Source organism: Hyperoodon ampullatus, assembly GCF_949752795.1.
Source record: "Hyperoodon ampullatus genome assembly, chromosome: X".
Lineage (NCBI taxonomy): Eukaryota > Metazoa > Chordata > Mammalia > Artiodactyla > Ziphiidae > Hyperoodon > Hyperoodon ampullatus.
In genome coordinates this window covers 73,957,353-73,979,714 of record NC_136913.1, presented here as the reverse complement: position 1 = coordinate 73,979,714, position 22,362 = coordinate 73,957,353, and the positions used below count along the sequence as shown (strand labels likewise).

Below are 22,362 nucleotides of genomic sequence, written 5' to 3'. Positions count from 1 at the left end.
TAAACACTCAGTTCAATTGACAAAGTCAAAATGTTTTTATTTTGCTGAAGTTTAGCAAGTACATTTTTAACAAAGAAGGTGTACTTTAACTTAATATATGGTAGAACAGAGAAACCATATATATGTTTCTAGTCTCTAACACACTACCGCATTTTTCCCTTAAAAGACAAAAAGCCAAGCTGAAGTGAGCATAGAAAAGCATCAAATATGGTCAAGTTACTTTAGTCATTAGAATTTAGCTCGTATTCTTAAATTGGTCAATCAATTGCAAAAACAAAATTTACGTCATTGCTTTTAAAATGTACACACGTTCTTTCTTTAAAAAAAATGTAATATAGATTGAATAACTGCTTCGGTAAACAAAGCTTTGCTGATAAATACAATTGAATTAACTCCATGTTGAATAGTTTCAGAGATAACCTGGAATCACAAGCATCTTCATTTATGTAAAGCCAGCGAGGACCTTTCAGGACGAATAAAACTGTTGTGCCATTGCTAAATAGTAATAGTTACCTCCTTTAAAAAAAGAAAACAAGTTAGTTTTTCTGAGGAATAATTCTAATACGTGCGTTAAAATACTAAACTTCTATCTTCAAGAACTTAAATGATCTGATGTTACAGGCTTGATTTAATATTGGTAAAATTTAAAATTTCTTAACACTTCTATAGGTTAATGTGTCAGTTTTCAAAGATCCTTCAAGTTATGTGCTACAGCTTCTTTTCTTCTTTCCACTACACTGAAGACATCAAAGACTGAGAAGACTCTTCATAAACTATGATGTCTATTGTTATCTACATTATTTTTCTTTTTGTACAGAATGCTATGTTTGAGATACAGATGGTTTACCAAAACAAGGAAAAAAGAATGTCTGGTTATGATCTAAGGTGATAACAGCTTTGATGAAACATTTTGTTTCCTCTCCCCAGGTTAACTGTCCATGTATACTGCATGAAGGGAGACACGTTCTGAATATCATTTAACCACAGTGTTTAGTGAAACTGGTATCTATTTAAATATGGGTAATCAAAAGAATCCATACCATTCTAGAGTTGGAAAATATTTGCTGGTGTGGGTAAAAGTTATAGTTGGAAACAATTTCCAAAAATAAGTCCACCTATTTTTGTCTAACTTTCCTCTTTTCCATAGCCGTGACTTATAGCCCCAGTCTCTATCCAGCTACCTCATAAAAATTGGCTTTTGGTGACAAAAGCGGAACAAGGGAAAAAAGTGTGTATGATCAGTACAAATCCATCACCCAGGCTTAAAAAACACTTAAAGTCTATGTTATATCATCTTCACATATAAAGGAAAATACATTATCATTGTTGGACTGATATGCCTCATCTAAAATATTAATTCAGTCTAGTCAAAGCTTAGCAATGTCAGGAGGAAGACATACCCCCCTTAATGTATAAAATCTTTAAAATATTTTTCTTTCTGTGTCAGAGGTATTGCGAGTCAGTGGAGTTTTCTGGATAATACCTCAGAACCAAAAATAAAGATGTGGTAAGGTAATAGAAGAATAAAAGAATGTGGTTCTATGTTAGACCACCTGGAGGTTCAGACTTCATTAGAGTGCAACCAGGCATTTTGCTTAAGAGCGCATGGAATTCACTGGAACTTTTCCAGGGAAGAAGAAAACAAAGCTTGAATTTTGGGAAACTGTGTAGTAGTCTGTCACCCCAGAGAATTGCTCAGACTCCTTTGTGGCGTCTGAGAATATTTATTCTGATAAAATTCACCAGATAGTTGCTTGTTTTCCAGTCTACCTCGTCCTCTGTATACACAGCCTAAATGTCAAAAGAAAGCTCTTCAACATCAAATAGCAGACACTCATTTTACCAGAATTGAAATTTATACAATATAGTTAAAACTTAAATCATGCAATACAAATTGAGAACACTACAAATTTGAAAGCAATGGTAAAAGTAACATCCTGTAAAAAAAAAAAAAAGTACATAAACACAGTAACAAATGGCAAAAAGCAATCACCATCTTCCTTTAGAAAAATGCAGTTTCTGGAAAAGTTGCCCTCCTTTATTATGTTTAATTTTTGTCTTTGTTAAAATAGACAAACATATTTGCCTACACCCTTCATTAAATATGCCAGTTTATAAGGCCTACCAGGAAGTGTTTCCACAGCAGTTCAAAAATCCAAAGAAAAACTAGGCCAGCAGAAGACAGTATTAATATGAATCAATTTTTCTACGTAGAATAAAATAAGTTGAGATTTCACTGTAGTTAAACTTGTTTCTCCTAATTTATAGGATAGTAGCAAAATAGATTCTTGTGTAGCATGCTGTACAATGTTGACACAGATTCTGTTACTCTTTTACATATGCCAATACTGTGATCATATGGAAGGAGCCAATATTGACCTGCTAACTGACACTGATCCTTGGAGCAATCTCAAAGTTTGTCACATTTCAATTTCAAAATGCATTTCAGCTATAATATGAGTGATTTATCATTTAGTAGCAGCTGTCAAAGTAAACTTCTAGATAAAACAAAAACATCTGGAACTATAAACAGAGGAGAGCAGTAGCTGAATTTTAATCCAAACCTGGCATGCTCACTTCATTAGGAACAGGAAACAGCTAATTAGTAATTGAATGTTTCATGTTTTTAAAAGGGTTTGCACTTGAGCTCCAAACAGAGATGATCTAATATGAATTCTGGATGTAAACAAGATTAAAGATCAGGAAGAGCAATGAACAAAGCCTCTCCAGAGGAATGTTAGGGAGCTTGGGAACTTACAAGGAGTGACACACACTGACATTTCAGGAGAGCTGGCAGAGTTTATTGCTTTAAGATATATCAGATAAGTAAAAGGGGATTCAATACACACAAATGTGACCATTTTAAAAATAAAATAGAAGGCCCATACAGTCCCTGGCTTAGCACAGCACTGCCTGATATGGGCATACCCCATGGCACAGGAGTCTGGTGTGTCCTCCTGCATACAGGAGATGAGCCTCTGCTGATAAGTTATCTTTAAAGGGTCACACCTGGTTGTCACAAACTCAAGTAAGTGTGAGACTTGCCTTTTGTGGTATATATCTGAAGCTTATGAAAAAAAAAAAAGCTAAAATCAGGCATCACAAAAAGGCAGCTATGTAGAAAATGCACGAGGATTCCTTATAGTTCAACCAAAGTCAATTAACATATCTATTTTTAAAAAGATATTTCTTTTTCAGTAACTTAATTAATTTGAAAATGCTGTTCAATTTCCCCTATAGTTCAATATACCCTCTTTGACTATCAAATAATGAGACGTTTCTGGATGTTATTTATTAAGTCACACCTCTTTGTTATTCAATTCAGATATTTGATAGTAATAAAGTTCTAAAAAATGTTATTTGCCTTGGTCCTTCTCCATGACTTATTTCTAATTTGGCACTATTTCACTGAATTAGGTTAAAGCAACATACCTACTCTACACAAATAGACCTACAGTATGTAGAAAGAACCAGAAGCCTTAGAAAAAATTCCTTCAGAGCATAGAATGACTGGAATGTCACACTGATATGAATTAATGTGATATTTTAAAATGTGTAGGGAAGCTGTGCATTCCAGTAGAAATTGCATGTACTGCCACAGGGAACTGATTATTGGAGAATGGATAAAAACTCAGTTGGACTTTTGCATAGGATGAGTGATACTTCTGTCACATCAGAATTTAGTTCGAGGGCAGATGTAAAAATAACACAATGGATTAGGTTTTGCTTGGTGTAAGGAGGGCACTTTAGGAGGGGAGTTAATTTTTTTTTGATCACTAGACTACCATTTAGCACATTGGAATACTGCACTATTAGATTCTTAGGAGGCATGAAAATAATGATGACAAGTATTTGCCACCAGCCTTTGGCCAGGTCTCCATTAAGTAAACAGTTAAAAATATTTAAGGCCATTTCCTGGGCAATTCAAGCCAAATGACCCATTGGGTTCTAATGACTGGAACATCTTAGGCATCTGGCCATGTCTAGACCAGAGGTTGAGCAGTGGAAAATATCCATGATGTGACTGACCCATCATATCTGCCTTTCTCCATTCTTAGGTGTATAGATTTTTCAGTCTGTTTGCTTGTTGATAGCTTAATGAAGAGGAAACTGTATTGGAGATGTAAGGAGAGCACAAAAAAATAAAAGAGGTATTTTTAGTTGCTTAGGTATGTGTTTTTATCATTGCCTTCTTTACAGTAAGGAATATGCTAATACAAAGGTGTTAAATGACTTGCTCCACCATCAACAAATCAAAGGAAGAACTAAGTGTGGTAAAACCTACAAACTAGCGCTCTCCATATTTCCTTAGAGAACTGTACAGGCAACGTGTTTCTTTCAGAAAGGTGATCTCCAAAGCAATGCTAACAAATATGGATCATTTGCACAAATGAATTATCTCCTCACGTTAATTCCTGTTAAATCTCGGGTCAGCCAAATATAAAGCTATTTCATAGTAATCACAGCTTAAAGTGGGTGTGTCTGCATTTTAATTTCTGTCACAGCATTTAGAAATAGAATTTTCTATATCTTAAAAGTTCTTCCACCTACTTACCCCACTAGGATGCTCTCTGGTTTAATGTGATAATGTTTATGAAGCACTATGAACTCCATGGAAGAAAGGGGTTATAGAAGTGTAAAGTATCATGTTCAATCATCATTATGATTATCCCCTAAACACTTGTGAAGCCCATTCTCTAACACATTTTTCCTGTACGTGCCAGGTTCTAATTATCAGTAATGAACAAATAGTAATAGATGGTTCCATATTTTAAGAATTTAAGTATGAATTTTAAAGAATTACAGCATTAGATAAGCAGGTAACTGCTACAGCACCCTATTCGTGCCTATGATCAGTTGGAGTTCCGGCTTCAGTGTTCAGGCTGCACAGAAAAAACAATAAAACCGGTCAAAATTTCATTCCAACAAAGAAAATCCAAAATCTACTCAATGAACTTCACTAAAAACCACAAACGGGCTTTATAGTATTTTGTTTGCTATATATGTTCAAGATTTGAATAAATCTCTGTGTAATAAATGTATTATTTTATTACACATATCCCTTAATCATATATTCATTGATGTGGGCTTCATTCTATTAAAAACAAAATTATACAAAGGTGAGCAAAACTGTAGATTTACAGTAATTTGAAGCTTAAGCAAATTCTCTAGGTGTGATATTAACGATATAAAAATGGTATAAATGATATTTCCTATCTCTAAAATATGCATATGAGCCTCTTGTGCATGTTCTACTGCTTTACAACCTGTAGTAAAATGCATGACTAGCTTAATAAGCAAGCCATTTAAAACGTTTTGTTTTCCCCTTCACAGTCTAAAACATGAGTAAAGATCCACGCCGTTTTCTCTGAATCAAAATCTTTGTTAATGATTGCAATTTCCTTTCAGGATGAGATTTCCTTCCCTGACAGGATGGTTATTTAAAAGTAACTTCTCACTATTTATTTTTTGAAAACTACCAAGAAACATGTCTATAACACTTTTGAAGGCTTAAATATAAGTTTAGAAAAAATTATATTTTCTACCCAAAGCTCATATTTCCTTCCAAGTGTTGCCTCACCACTAATTCACTTATATAAACAAAGGGATTTCCTTAAAAACTACTAGGCTTCATCACAGACATACTTTGAGCTATCAGACCTTTTTTTTTGGTGAGTAGCTAACTTATTCTTGAACAGATGCCAATATTTTATAAACGATTTCTCCTGCTAAGTATTAAGTTTTATGCTTTCTGTTTTTTTGAAGTTGCTTAATTAGTGATATGTTTCTAATTTTCAAATGGGCATTATGTTATTTGGCACTAAATAAGATCACATTTAAAAGATCATGTTTTCCTGACCTGAGTAAGAGAAAGAAAAAAAAAATGCTGGTTAGAGCTCCACTCTTAGGTTCAATCCAAATTAAATATGCAATTATTTATATGAAGTTTACTTCAATTGTCAAACATGTTCAGAATGGGACATACTCAAATCAAATAAGCAACAGTAGTGAGGTTACTTGGGGGTCCAGTTAGATATTAGTACAGTAATATAAATACAGTGCTTCTAATCTGAGAGTAGGAAAAGTAGACCTTTGCAAGATAGGGGCAGATAAATAAAAGTATAGCATTTGATTCCTCTTTCTCTAGAAAAAAAGCATAGTTTTAGAGTCATTTTTCAGAAAGGTCTAGTGCTTATTTTTATAATGTAGCACTTTTTCAAAAAAATGGGGGTTTAGTGAAAATAATAACCACTTAGCCTTATTAGCCCTAAAAAATTTCTGACTTATATTTTAATCAAAACAAAGACAACTAGAGAATGGACTTGAGGATATGGGGAGGGGGAAGGGTAAGCTGTGACAAAGTGAGAGAGTGGCATGAACATATATACACTACTAAACGTAAAATAGATAGCTAGTGGGAAGCAGCCGCATAGCACAGGGAGATCAGCTCGGTGCTTTGTGACCACCTAGAGGGGTGGGATAAGGAGGGTGGGAGGGAGGGAGATGCAAGAGGGAAGAGATATGGGAACATATGTATATGTATAACTGATTCACTTTGTTATAACGCAGAAACTAACACACCATTGTAAAGCAATTATACTCCAATAAACATGTAAAAAATAATAATAAAATAAAATAAAATAAAAACAAAGACCAGTACAAGCCATCTTTTCTTTGCAAATTGTATAATAATGGCGTATCAACCTCTCTCACTTGCATTTAACTCACTTTGTTTTTGTGAATTAATTCTTTAATATATGCTTTTCTCTTTTATTTAATCTCTAGTTCTTGTAAGAAACACCCTAGAAAGGGATATGGCTATCTTCCTATTCTCATATGGGGATAAAATATAAAACTATATTTACCACAACTATACACTGAAGAACATATGATTTAGAGATGGTTTTATATATCAATTATATGTCAATTATTTCACCCTTATTAAAATCTACATATACAAACACAACTGTTAACTTCATATGTATTTTATAGGGCATAGTAGTAATAATATACTGTACTTGTCAAAGTGTATGGATCTAACTTACTGACGAGGAGGATTAGGGAAATATTACTATTTTACTAAAATTAAGGGAGAGAGAAATTGAATGACTTCTCAGGGTTAGTTAACTGAGTTAGCGAATTAGTAACTGAGAAACCTTGACTACTAGACTTCTTCCCATAACTTCATTGTGCCTCCTATAGACCAGTTATAAAATAGCAACAAAAGTGCATGTGTTCAATACACAGACCTGCAAATTTTGAGCTACACTAAGAACTCTAGAAATATTTGAACTCTACTTTCCAGCAGGGAAGAGAAAGAAAGGGAAAGGAGAATAAATAAAAACTAGTATTCATGGAATGCTGACTATGTTAGGAGCCATACTAAGTCATTCTAAGCACTTATGTCATATGTGGAATGCCATATTCTTTCACTATTTCTTGTTGTAGATGATGTCATGGTAAAAAGAGGTAAGCTACTTACGTGCTATATCATTGCTGTAAAAATTCTATGGTCGTTATCACCCACCTTCCATAAGTACATAGTTACAAAATGGTTTTGTAAGGTCAAATTTACTTGAGATTTGTATAGGATGCATATTGGAAATATTTTAATGTAATAATTATTTTTTTATTTATATTATTGAGTTGTACAAATTATTTATATACTCTAACATAAGTCTTTCATTGGCTGTATGTAATTCAAATATTTCTTCCCAGTCTTTGACTTGTCTTTTGATTTTCTTGACATCTTTGGACGAACAGATTTTAAAATCTTTTATGAAACCCAATTAACAATTTTTCATGGTTAGTGCTTTTTATGTCCTTTCTAAAAAGACTTTGCCTAACCAAAGTTTGCAAAGATACTCTCCTAAGTTTTCTTCTAGAAGCTTTATAGTTTTACCTTTTGTTTGTTTTTGTTTTTTAGGCTGGTTTTAGCTTTTTATTTATTTATTTATTGGCTGCACCACTCAGCTTGTGGGATCTTAGTTACCTGATCAGGGATTGAACCCGTGCCCCCTGCAGTGGAAGCACAGAGTCTTAACCACTGGACCACTAGGAAAATTCTTAATGTAATATTTAAAAGTAGAACTATGTTCTTCTTTGTATAAGTTTTAACTACTCCTTTTGTATGCTGAACTGTTAGAAAAACACTGTAATTTCTCAATTCAAAGTAATCATATAACAGAATCAAAATATGGAGAAAAATGAAAATGAGAGTAATAGAAAAACATTAAATGTTAATTTGAACAACGTTAAAAATGACCACATCCAACATTTCCCATAGAAGGTTGAAATGCAGTTACCAAGAGATTGTAAGATTTGAGTTGCAGGTTTTGCCTACTCATTTTATTTTTAACTTTTTTTTTAACATCTGTATTGGAGTATAATTGCTTTACAATGGTGTGTTAGTTTCTGCTTTATAACAAAGTGAATCAGTTATACATATATTTATATCCCCATATCTCTTCCCTATTGCATCTCGTTCCATCCCAGCCTCCCTATCCCAACCCTTTAGATGGTCACAAAGCATGGAGCTGATCTCCCTGGTCTCACTCATTTTAAATAGTTACTCATCAATGCTAAGATCAACATGACATTCATTTGTATTGTTTTAAAGAAAATAAGAGCACTTAAATTATGGGAGAATAGGGAAATAGAGAAGAAATGCTTATAAAAAAATGATGCTTTCTTAAAAGCTAATAGAGGAATTGGTGAAAGCATTGTCCAAATAACCATTTGTATTACTGAGGTAAAGTAGATTCCAACTTAAGTATGTGGGGTACTACTGGTGTTAATCTTCAAACATTAAACAAGTAAATCATGAACTTTGTGATTAACAGATCAATGAATGTCAAGGAGGTCTGTAAAAAATTATAAACAACGTTTTCCTTTAAATTCACTTTAATTTTCAAAATTGAATGTTACATGGCCATAAAAAATGAGAAAAAAGTTCCTGAGAGCAACAAATAAAACTTTCTGCTAATGGCCCACAGAAAGGAATCCTAGCCTAAAATTAGATAACTGAAAATCTGTTAAGGTCTAGTTCCAATAGGGTGATGTGAGTTTAGCCACAAATAGAAAAGATTTTTTCTACTCCTACTTCAGCTTCTCTACACAGTTTTATATAGAAAAGAGAGATTGCACTTGTGTAATTTTTGTAAGTATTACTCCAATCACTGCAAAGTTTTAAGGCAGAAGTGATTATTAAATTATAGTTGGCTTTAGTCTATTTTGGTTGATTAACTACAAACAGGAGAAGCCTTTCCCCACCCCAGCCCTGTTGCATTGTTTTGCATGGGAGAATATTAAAGTCTAGTTAAATATCCTAGCTAGCTTACTAACTATGAGAGATTTTTACAGATTTGGATTGATAGTGATATTATCAATATGGATTGATAGTGAAAACAATGGGTAAGGGATTTAATATTCCTGTGTTTTAGAACCCATTACCAATAGCAAGCCAATTAACTTCTCTTGGGTTATTTTCCTACTTATAAAATAGGGGTTAATTATACCTTTCTTAAATATCACACAGGAATAATCCTGCTAGAGGGTGTGTGTATTAAGAAAGGCACAGACCCCGGAGGAAGATGGCGGAAGAGTAAGACGCGGAGATCACCTTCCTCCCCACAGATACATCAGAAATTCATCTACACGTGGAACAACTCCTACAGAACATCTACTGAATGCTGACAGAAGACCTCAGACCCCCCAAAAGGCAAGAAACTCCCCACATACCTGGGTAGGGCAAACGAAAAAAGAATAAACAGAGACAAAAGGATAGGGACGGGACCTGCACCAGTGGGAGGGAGCCGTGAAGGAGGAAAGGTTTCCACACACTACAAGCCCCTTCATGGACGGAGACTGAAGGTGGCGGAGGGGGAAAGCTTCAGAGTAGGGGAGGAGAGCACAGCAACAGGGGTGTGGAGGGCAAAGCAGAGAGATTCCAGCACAGAGGATCGGTGCCCTCAGGCACACACCAGCCCGAGAGGCTTGTCTGCTCAGCCGCCGGGGTGGGCGGGGCTGGGAGCTGAGGCTCGGGTATCGGCTTTCAGTCGGAGCGCAGGGAGAGGACTGGGGCTGGAGGCAGGAAGAGAGCCTGAAGGGGTTAGTGCACTACGGCTAGCCCGGAGGGAGTCCGAGGAAAGGGTCTGGAGCTGCCGAAGAGGCAAGAGACATTTTCTTCCCTTTTGTTTCCTGGTGCGCGAGGAGAGGGCATTAAGAGGGCTGCTTGGGGAAGCGCCGAAGATGGGTGCGAGCCGCGGCTAAAGGCGCAGACCCCGGAGACGGGCGTGGGATGCTGGGGCTGCTGCTGCCGCCGCCGCGGGGCCTGTGTGCGAGCGCGGGTCACTGTCCACCCCGCCTTCCAGGGGGCCTGTGCACCCCGCCACTGCCGGGGTCCCGGGACCCGGGGACGGCTTTCCCGGGAAAGCGCACGAGCACCTCGGTCTGGTGCAACGTCACGCCGGCCTCTGCCGCCACAGGCCCGCCCCACACTGCACACCCCTCCCTCCCCTCTCCCTGAGTGAGACAGAGCCCCCGAATCAGCGGCTCCTTTAAACCCGTCCTGTCTGAGCGAAGAACGGACGCCCTCCGGCGACCTATGTGCAGAGGCGGGGCCAGGTCCAAGGCTGAGACCCGGGAGCTGTGAGAGCAGAGAAGAGACAGGGAAATCTCTCTGTGCAGCCTCGGAGGCAGCAGATTAAAGCTCCATGGTCCACTTGATGTGCCCTGCGTCTGTGGAGTGCATGAATGGACAGCGAATCATCCCAAATTGAGGAAGTGGACTTTGAGGACAAGATTTAAGACTTTCCCCCCTTTTCCTCTTTTTACAATGAATTATCCCAAATTAAGGAGGTGGACTTAGAGAGCAAGATTTCAGACTTCTCGCCCTTTTCCTCTTTTTACAACGAATTATCCCAAATTGAGGAGGTGGACTTGGAGAGCAAGATTTTTGATTTTTCCCCCTGCTCTCTTTTTGTGAATGTATGTGTGTATTCTTCTGTGTAAGATTCTCTCTGTATAGCTTTGCTTCCACCATATGTCCCAGGGTTCTATCTGTCCGTTTTTTTTTCAATAATTACTTTTTAATTTTAATAACACTACTATATTTCATACTTTATTCTATTTTACTTTACCTGCTCTTTCTGCTTTTCCTACCTTCCCTTCCTCCCTCCCTCCCTCCGCCCCTCCTTTCCTTCTTTCCCTCTTTCTTTCCTTCCTCCCTCCCTTCTTCCTTTCACTGTTTCTTTTTCTTTCCTTTATCCCTCCCTCCTTCCCTCCTGTCTTTCTTTCCTTCCTCCCTCCCTCCCACCCTTCATCCTTTCACTTTCTTTTTCTTTCCTTCCTCCCTCCCCCCTCCTGTCTTTCTTTCTTTCTTTCTTTCTTTCTTTCCTTCCTCCCTCCCTCCCTCCCTTCTTCCATTCACTCTTCCTTTTTCTTTCATTCCTCCCTCCCTCACTCCTTTCTTTCTTTCTTTCTTTCTTTCCATCCTTCCTCCCTCCCTCCCTCCTTTCTTTCTTCCTTCCTTCCTTCCTTCCTTTCTTTCTGTCCTTCTTCCATTCTTTCTTGCTCTATTTCTTTCTTCTACTAATTCTTTCTTTCTACTTTTTCTCCCTTTTATTCTAAGCCGGGTAGATGAAAGGCTCTTGGTGCTGCAGCCAGGAGTCAGTGCTGTGCCTCTGAAGTGGGAGAGCCAACTTCAGGACACGGGTCCAAAAGAGACCTCCCAGCTCCACATAATATCAAGCAGCGAAAATCTCCCAGAGATCTCTATCTCAACACCAGCACCCAGCTTCAGTCAACGACCAGCAAACTACAGTGCTGGTCACCCTATGCCAAGCAACTAGCAAGGCAGGAACACAACCCCACCCGTTAGCAGAGAGGCTGCCTAAAAACATAATAAGGCCACAGACACCCCAAAACACACCACCAGACGTGGACCTGTCCACCAGAAAGACAAGATCGAGCCTCAAACACCAGAACACAGGCACTAGTCCCCCCGACCATGAAGCTTACACAACCTACTGAAACAACCTTAGCCACTGGGGACAGACACCAAAAACAACAGGAACTATGAACCTGCAGACTGCAAAAAGGAGACCGCAAACACAGTAACATAAGCAAAATGAGAAGACAGAAAAACACACAGCAGGTGAAGGAGCAAGATAAAAACCTACCACACCTAAAAAATGAAGAGGTAATAGGCAGTCTACCTGAAAAAGAATTCAGAATAATGATAGTAAAGATGATACAAGATTCTATTTCCAAGATCCAAAATCTTGGAAATAGAATAGACAAAATGCAAGAAACAGTTAACAAGGACCTAGAAGAATTAAAGATGAATCAAGCATCGATTAAAAACACAATAAATGAAATGAAAAATACTATGGATGGGACCAATAGCAGAATAACTGAGGCAGAAGAATGGATAAGTGAGGTGGAAGATAAAATAGTGGAAATAACTGATGCAGAGCAAAATAAAGAAAAAAGAATGAAAAGAACAGAGGACAGCCTCAGAGACCTCTGGGACAACATTAAACGCACCAACATTCGAATTATAGGGGTTCCAGAAGAAGAAGAGAAGAAGAAAGGGACTGAGAAAATATTTGAAGAAATTAGAGTTGAAAACTTCCCTAATATGGGAAAGGAAATAGTTAATCAAGTCCAGGAGGCACAGAGAGTCCCATACAGAATAAATCCAAGGAGAAATACGCCAAGACCATATTAATCAAACTGTCAAAAAATAAACACAAAGAAATCATATTAAAAGCAGCAAGGAAAAAACAACACATAACAAACAAGGGAATCCCCATCAGGTTAACAGCTGATCTCTCAGCAGAAACTCTACAAGCCAGAAGGGAGTGGCAGGACATAAAAAGTGATGAAGGATAGAAACCTGCAACCAAGTTTACTCTACCCAGCAAGGATCTCATTCAGATTTGATGGAGAAATTAAAACGTTTACAGACAAGCAAAAGCTCAGAGAGTTCAGCACCACCAAACCAACTTTACAACAAATGCTAAAGGAACTTCTCTAGGCAAGAAACACAACAGAAGGAATATACCTACAATAATGAACCCAAAGCAATTAAGGAAATGGGAATAGGAACATACATATCAATAACTACCTTAAATGTAAATGGACTAAATGCTCCCACCAAAAGACACAGATTGGCTGAATGGATACAAAATCAAGACCCATATATATGCTGTCTACAAGAGACCCACTTCAGACCTAGAGACACATACAGATTGAAAGTAAGGGGATGGAAAAAGATATTCCATGCAAATGGAAATCAAAAGAAAGCTGGAGTAGCAATTCTTATATCAGACAAAATAGACTTTAAAATAAAGACTATTAGAAGAGACAAACAAAGACACTACATAATGATAAAGGGATCGATCCAAGAAGAAGATATAAAAATTGTAAATATTTATGCACCCAACATAGGAGCACCTCAATAATTAAGGCAAATACTAACAGCCATAAAAGGGGAAATCGACAGTAAAACAGTCATAGTAGGGGACTTTAACACCCCACTTTCACCAATGGACAGATCATCCAAAATGAAAATAAATAAGGAAACACAAGCTTTAAATGATACATTAAACAAGATGGACTTAATTGATATTTATAGGACATTCCATCCAAAAACAACAGAATACACATTTTTCTCAAGTGCTCATGGAACATTCTCCAGGATAGATCATATCTTGGGTCACAAATCAAGCCTTGGTAGATTTAAGAAAATTGAAATTGTATCAAGTATCTTTTCCGGCCACAATGCTATGAGACTAGACATCAATTACAGGAAAAGATCTGTAAAAAATACAAACACATGGAGGCTAAACAATACACTACTCAATAACGAAGTGATAACTGAAGAAATCAAAGAGGAAATTTAAAAAATACCTAGAAACAAATGACAATGGAGACACGATGACCCAAAACCTATGGGATGCAGCAAAAGCAGTTCTAAGGGGTAAGTTTATAGCAATACAAGCCCACCTTAAGAAACAGGAAACATCTCGAGTAAACAGCCTGACCCTGCACCTAAAGCAATTAGAGAAAGAAGAACAAAAATCCCCCAAAGTTAGCAGATGGAAAGAAATCATAAAGATCAGATCAGAAAAAAATGAAAAAGAAATGAAGGAAACGATACCAAAGACCAATAAAACTAGAAGCTGGTTCTTTGAGAAGATAAACACAATTGACAAACCATTAGGCAGACTCATCAAGAAAAAAAGGGAGAAGAGTCAAATCAATAGAATTAGAAATGAAAAAGGAGAAGTAACAACTGACACTGCAGAAATAAAAAAGATCATGAGAGATTACTACAAGCAACTCTATGCCAATAAAATGGATGAACTGGAAGAAATGGACAAATTCTTAGAAATGCACAAGCTGCCAAGACTGAATCAGGAAGAAATAGAAAATATGAATAGGCCAATCAAAAGCACTGAAATTGAAACTGTGATTAAAAATCTTCCAACAAACAAAAGCCCAGGACCAGATGGCTTCACAGGCGAATTCTATCAAACATTTAGAGAAGAGCTAACACCCATCCTTCTCAAACTCTTCCAAACAATTACAGAGGAAGGAACACTCCCAAACTCATTCTACGAGGCCAACATCACCTTGTTACCAAAACCAGGCAAGGATGTCACAAAGAAATAGAACTACAGGCCAATATCACTGATGAACATAAATGCAAAAATCCTCAACAAAATACTAGCAAACAGAATCCAACAGCACATTAAAAGGATCATACACCATGATCAAGTTGGGTTTATTCCAGGAATGCAAGGATTCTTCAATATACGCAAATCAATCAATGTGATACACCATATTAACAAGTTGAAGGAGAAAAAGCATACGATCATCTCAATAGATGCAGAGAAATCTTTCGACAAAATTCAACACTCATTTATGTTAAAAACCCTGCAGAAAATAGGCATAGAGGGAACTTTCCTCAACATAATAAAGGCCTTATATGACAAACCCACAGCCAACATTGTCCTCAATGGTGAAAAACTGAAACCATTTCCACTAAGATCAGGAACAAGACAAGGCTGCCCTCTCTCACCACTCTGATTCAACCTACTTTTGGAAGTTTTAGCCACAGCAATCAGAGAAGAAAACGAAATAAAAGGAATCCAAGTTGGAAAAGAAGAAGTAAAGCTGTCACTCTTTGCAGATGACATGATACTATACATAGAGAATCCTAAGGATGCTAGCAGAAAACTACTAGAGCTAATCAATGAATTTGGTAAAGTAGCAGGATACAAAATTAATGCACAGAAATCTCTGTCATTCTTGTACACTAATGATGAAAAATCTGAAAGTGAAATCAAGAAAACACTCCCATTTACCATTGCAACAAAAAGAATAAAATATCTAGGAATAACCTACCTAAGGAGAGAAAAGACCTCTATGCAGAAAATTATAAGACACTGATGAAAGAAATTAAAGATGATACAAATAGATGGAGAGATATACCATGCTCCTGGATTGGAAGAATCAATATTGTGAAAATAACTCTACTATCCAAAGCAATCTACTGATTCAATGCAATCCCTATCAAACTACCACTGGCATTTTTCACAGAAATAGAACAAAACATTTCAAAATTTGTTTGGAAAAACAAAAGACCTTGAATAGCCAAAGCAATCTTGAGAACGAAAAACGGAGCTAGAGGAATCAGGCTCCCTGAATTCAGACTATACTACAAAGCTACAGTAATGAAGACAGTGTGGTACTCACACAAAAACAGAAAGATGGATCAATGGAACAGGATAGAAAGCCCAGAGATAAACCCACGCACATATGGTCAACTTATCTTTGATAAAGGAGGCAGGAATGTACAGTGGAGCAAGGACAGCCTCTTCAATAAGTGGTGCTGGGAAAACTGGACCGGGACATGTAAAAGTATGAGATTAGATCTTTCCCTAACACCATACACAAAAATAAGCACAAAATGGATTAAAGACCTAAATGTAAGCCCAGAAACTATCAAACTCTTAGAGGAAAACATAGGCAGAAGACTCTATGACATAAATCACAGCAAGATCCTTTTGGACACACCTCCTAGAGAAATGGAAATAAAAACAAAGATAAACAAATGGGACCTAATGAAACTTCAAAGCTTTTGCACAGCAAAGGAAACCATAAACAAGACCAAAAGACAACCCTCAGAATGGGAGAAAATATTTGCAAATGAAGCAACTGACAGAGGATTAATCTCCAAAATTTAAAAACAGCTCATGCAGCTCAATAGCAAAAAAACAAACAACCCAATCCAAAAATGGGCAGAAGACTTAAATAGGCATTTATCCAAAGAAGATATACAGACTGCCAACAAACACATGAAAGAATGCTCAACATCATTAATCATTAGAGAAATGCAAATCAAAACTTCAGTGAGATATCATCTCACAGCAGTCAGAATGGCCATCATCAAGAAATCTAGAAACAATAAATGCTGGAGAGGGTGTGGAGAAAAGGGAACACTCTTGCACTGCTGGTGGGAATGTGAATTGGTACAGCCACTATGGAGAACAGTATGGAGGTTCCTTAAAAAGCTAAAAATAGAACTACCATATGACCCAGCAATCCCACTACTAGGCATATACCCTGAGAAAACCATAATTCAAAAAGAGACATGTACCAAAATGTTCATTGCAGCTCTATTCACAATAGCCCGGAGCTGGAAACAACCTAAGTGTCCATCATCGGATGAATGGATAAAGAAGATATGGCACATATATTCAATGGAATATTATTCAGCCATAAAAAGAAACGAAACTGAGCTATTTGTAATGAGGTGGATAGACCTAGAGTCTGTCATACAGAGTGACGTAAGTCAGAAAGAGAAAGACAAATACCTTATGCTAACACATATATATGGAATTTTAAAAAAAATGTCATGAAGATCCTAGGGGTAAAACGGGAATAAAGACACAGACCTACTTGAGAATGTACTTGAGGATATGGGGAGGGGGAAGGGTAAGCTGTGACAAAGCGAAAGAGAGGCATGGACATATATACACTACCAAACGTAAGGTAGATAGATAGTGGGAAGCAGCCGCAGAGAACAGGGAGATCAACTGGGTGCTTTGTGAATGCCTGGAGGGGTGGGATAGGGAGGTTTAGAGGGAGGGAGATGCAAGAGGGAAGGGATGTGGGAACAGATGTATATGTATGACTGATTCACTTTGTTATAAAGCAGAAACTAATAAAAAAAATAAATTAAATTGCAAAAAAAGAAAATCAATTGGACACAGATGTATGAGTTAAAATCTGGACTTTTAATTGTATTCCATCTGTCTGTATATCTATTCTTATGCTGGTAACACATTGGTTTGATTAACTACAGTTGTGTACTAAATTTTGAATTCATAAAAAAAAAGAAAGGCACAAAGACAAGTTCCTCTTTATGATGGAATATGTTACCAATGAGAGAGCTAGCAGTAAGCCTGGACTTGCAACATTTTATGCAATGGAACAAGAAAACCTAGCCAAATCTTAAAAGAAAATATCAAAGTCTTCAAAGTGAAGGGAGACTGGGAGAAACTGGGAAGGGAGACATTTTGAATGGATTTATTATTTGGGTTTCTGGATCCAGCCAGTTCTGAATCTATCCTTCGAAGTGTCAGTTAAGTCACCCAATAAATTACCTTTTAAAATTAAGCCCCCCAAAAAAGAAAAAAAAAGGCAAAATTTCACCAGGTTTTACAAATATTAGGTATTGTCTTTCTTTTTTACTGTTCCAATTTTAGAATATCAATTCCTCATTCCAAGAGTGATAAGCATCTTGGCATAGAACCATGACACATCAACATGTCAGTAATATAATAATTCTATTTTTTAAATTATGTGACAACAGTGGCCTCTGATTACAGCCTTCTATGAAAATGCTATCTGTTTTCTTAATTAAAACAGAGATGTGAAAGTGAAAAATAAAACTTAAACTTTTAATTCAAGAAAGGCTTTCCTTTTGCATGTTCCTTAGGTGTATCTGGGTTGGTAAGTGGGATAGGGTGACTCTTCAGCTTAAAAAGTTTTATTGCATATGTAAGGAGGATGGGGTATAAAGTGACTAGTTAAACAGTTATACAAGTTGAGTTAAACAACTCTTCCTATACTATAGTCAGAAAGACCTGTTAATTAATGAATTAGCCCTGTAGACTCTAAAATGCTTAGTAGCAGAAAAACCTATTGATATTTTGTCTTGCAAGTCTGACTATCTTGCTATCCCTACAACTACAATTTCATCTATTATGTGAGTGAGATATAGCTAGACTTGTAAGTCTTAGATATGTAGATGATATTTTATGTTATCATCATAATTAGCATGACAGCCTTTTAGTCACTGCAAATATTCTTTTAACAATACAGTGGTAAGTGGTGCAAGCCACTCCATGAAAACCAGGCCCTAAAGTATCAAGTAATGTTTATCACATTCTCCTAATAAAGAAATAGAATCATAATGTGTTCTATAATCTGACAGGTATTTCACAGCAAAGAAGTATGACATGGGCTGGGAGGTAAAATCAGTTAAAATAAAGATCCTGTGGAGGTTGAAGAAAATGAAAGACAAATACTTCCTGGGATAGAAAGGAAAAAGAATGAGGCCATCTAATGAATCTTACAGGAAAAATATGTTGCTGCTTTAGAGAAAGATGCTAGGATTTTTTTCTGTGGGGTGTGTGCTACAGCCTTTTCACACTCTATGATGGCAGTTGTAGTAAAGTTTCTCTGGGTGGTAAAAGTCTCCCACTCTTAAAGGACATATTTATGAGGAAAGATGACCCACTTCCCACAATCCCTCTAATCGCTGGCATGCTATGTATTTCTACTTTGTAAGAGAACATTTCTACTTAACAATGGGAATATTATAGTGCTTATGTATATCTTTCAACACAGGACAAGACATTAAAGGGGAGGGAAATAAATGGTTATGAGGGTAGGGCAGGAAATAGTCTATAGACCCCCTAGAGAAAGATGTAAACCACACTCTGGTGGGAGTTATGAGAAAAGCCTGTAGAGAAATTCTATCTGTTCTCCTTTTAGTTTTTCTTGTCATATCACATACATGGCAAGAAATCATATGTTGATTTCTCTTTTCCAGCCCCCTTACTTGCCTCTACCATCACTTTCCTTGCTATTTTATCAAATCCTGCAATGACAATCTTAGCCCAAGGGTAATTGTTTTCAATCAATATTGGTATGGCATCTTAAGCTCTTTGGAAAAATGTAGTTTTAGTTACCAAGTGAGCAGCAAAGAGAGAAGATAATGAGGTATCAAAGGTCAAGGAAGGATAAACACTGTTCAAATTGATTTTGAGAAGATGGATAAGAATATACATATTCATATATATTTCATAGTATAAATATATTTAAAATTCTATACTATAAGTACATGTATATTAAATTACATTGTAAAATATGTGTTCTTATTAACATAGAGATGTAAAAATTGTGTTTGTTGCTTTTAGAGTCAAATAACACTTTAGTCACTTTGCTTTAATTCTTCAGTGGCATCTTCACCAAATGCTGCATAGATGAGATCATGGAATTTACATATCAGAACGGTAAGTTTATACTCTTTGAATAAGCTCCCACATTTTTTTCTAAACAGAAATGGTTCCGAGGGAACAAATGGTTTAATATGTTTATTTTTTACATCAAATTTTGCTTAGCTTTGACATGTAGGTTGGATTTCTTATCTACTTCTGGTGTGTTAGTATCAAAAAGAAGGGAAAATTATTCAAGATTCCACCATATATCTGAAAAAAATATCAGATGAAAAATATATTCCAGTGTTAAACCATTTTGTGTCATTGTCAAGCATGTAGGCAAAAAAGCTAATGTAAAAATTATTCAAAGATATTGACATTCCTCTTGCAAAAGCAGCTCCTAGCTTTTTTGTATTGTTTTGTTCTTTTTCCCAAACAAATGCAGTGGCAGAAATGGGAGCAATGTGTCATTGTGTGCCCTTGTACTTTATGATGTTATTTCCTCTGAACTTTTTTAAAAATTATTTTATTTTGTTACTAGAAAGTCAGTTCATGAAGGCTGTTGTCTGTTTTCTAAAATATAGAAGTTTCATATTCTGGATTTGTTTTATCTATTATTATTATTATTAAGATCATGATATCAATTTTCAAAAACTAAAGAAACATGCACTGTACCAGTAGCTCCTAACAATGAAATATAGTCATACAAAAGTTAACTAAGGTATAAACATGCAAAAGGAGAAGTCTCCCTGTGATCATAAAATGATGTTATTTTCTGTTCAGCAGTTCATGTTACTGCTGTTCATACTAATTAATTAAAGGAGCTGTTGTTGTAATGTGCAAACAGGGAATCTAAGAAACTGAGAGGGCTTTTAGGTCTCCAAGTGAAGTTAAGTCAATCGGGGCACGGGCAATCAAAGGTAATGAAATCACTTGTCAGTGCTAAGCTTGCAAAAACTGTGAAGTTTGACTAGGGAGTAAAAGGATTATAATTAGATTTCCAATAGGATAATAACTAAATGGCAGAATGCAGTAAAGAGAAAATATTACTTTGTTAGCTAATGGTACTGCTGTTCGGTTTTAGTTTTTATCAGCTCACTTGTTGTTGTGCTAATTTAATTTGCTTTTATCAGCAAAAATGCACTACACAAATGGTACTTGAATGTCATTTGCAAAAATCATTGATCTGAAGGTACACTTAATGACACCTGGTGTGTTTATTTTATGGGAAATGGAGATTGGTTGGTAAGATGGTTGATGTTCTGTCTTGTGGGCCCCCAACTGAGTTATGGGAATATGTGTGGGAGGATATTAGTGTATATCCTTCACTGCCAGCAATAGTAGACACCGCTATCAGAGTGGGTGCATATTCATGTTTTAATCACCTTAAAATATACAGGAGGAGTTGCTATCATAGACTGCTAAAATATCAGGGATACATAAACCCTTTTATCAGAAAGTGGTCTATGCATGGTACGTTGTCTGTCAAACATTCAAAGCATAAAAGACATAAAATAACTAACCTGAAAAGATTTAGAATACATATAAGAATACTAGTACATGGGCAGTTTGTGGAAATTATCATAAAACTATATATGAGCTTTTTTAGGGGGTTTTTTGTTTTGTTTTGTTTTTTTAGTTATTTTACTATTTATTTATTTATTTGGCCACACCACGTGGCATGTGGGATCTTTGTTCCCTGACCAGGGATCAAACCTGCGCCCGTTGCATTGGAAACACGGAGTCTTAACCACTGGACCTCCAGCGACGGCTCCCATATATGACTTTATTACTTCTAATGATGGCCAAGCAACATTCTTCCAAGTCCTCTTAAGGAAATGTCTCAAAGCAACTAACTGAATTTCAGAGAAAGAGAATAATAGATTTCTATCCAGTAGAGCTATTGACAATAGGAAAATACTTCACTGATGCTGGAATTGTTTGTTGTGATGAAAATGAGTTGGGGAAATGGCATTGGATTGGCATGCATTAATTGAACCTCACAAACAATGCTGGGAAATAATCTTCCAAGTTAAAAAATTGGTAATTGAGGGAAGTGAAAAAGATGAAAACAGTATCAAAATATGTCACAAAAGAAAGGAACGATAACACACAAGAACAAAGTCATTAGGCAGAATGGAAAAACAATGGTTAAGCTTGCATTTTGTTTTCCAAGCATAATATATTTTCTCTAGTTCATAGGTACATATAAAAGTAATCTTTCAATTCTGAACATCTTAAACAAAAAAGTAATATTATTGAGGTTTTTTGGTAGTTATTTGAATTGATTGATTTGATGAATTATATTTAACTCTGATAATATTGTCTGGCACCTATTCCCCTGGAATAGAATAAATTGGTTTTGCTCATAAAATAATTTATTTTAGATATTAAATTTTGACTCTACTCTCATATTAATGCAAGGCATTTACTCTAGTTTTTCATAAATTCATGATAGGAACTTTATCATTTACCATGCTTAAATGCTGTGCTAAGAGATGTGAGAATGTGTACTTTTTCATTTTTACCACTTTTATCAAGAATACTATTTAACATAACCTAAAAGGCAGACATTTAGTAAGAATTATTAACTCACCATACTTTACCATATATTGAAAATATTAATCACAAATGCTAGACAATTTGATTTGTAATTTGAAAAATATATATAAAAGTTAATCCCCTTGCTTTAAAATATGTTCCATCTCAATCATTTTAAAGGTAGAGCTAATTCTCTCCTGTTTACCCAGTAAAAACTAGGAGATCTTAGTAAAAGCATGCTCACTGAAAACAAATATTAAATGTGTCCTCTCCTAATCACAAATTAATATGTAAAAGC

General features: G+C 36.2%; 1 protein-coding gene across 1 annotated transcript in view; it reads right to left on the bottom strand.

The window, feature by feature from the left end:
• Positions 1–466: 466 nt before the first annotated feature.
• Positions 467–22,362, bottom strand: part of DACH2 (dachshund family transcription factor 2) — a gene marked incomplete at both ends in the record, with an annotated part of 663,098 nt that continues 641,202 nt past the window's right edge. Inside the window, one exon of the mRNA XM_079727906.1 lies at positions 467–516. Coding sequence (XP_079584032.1) covers positions 467–516 — 50 coding nt within the window. The remainder of the gene's footprint in view (positions 517–22,362) is intronic.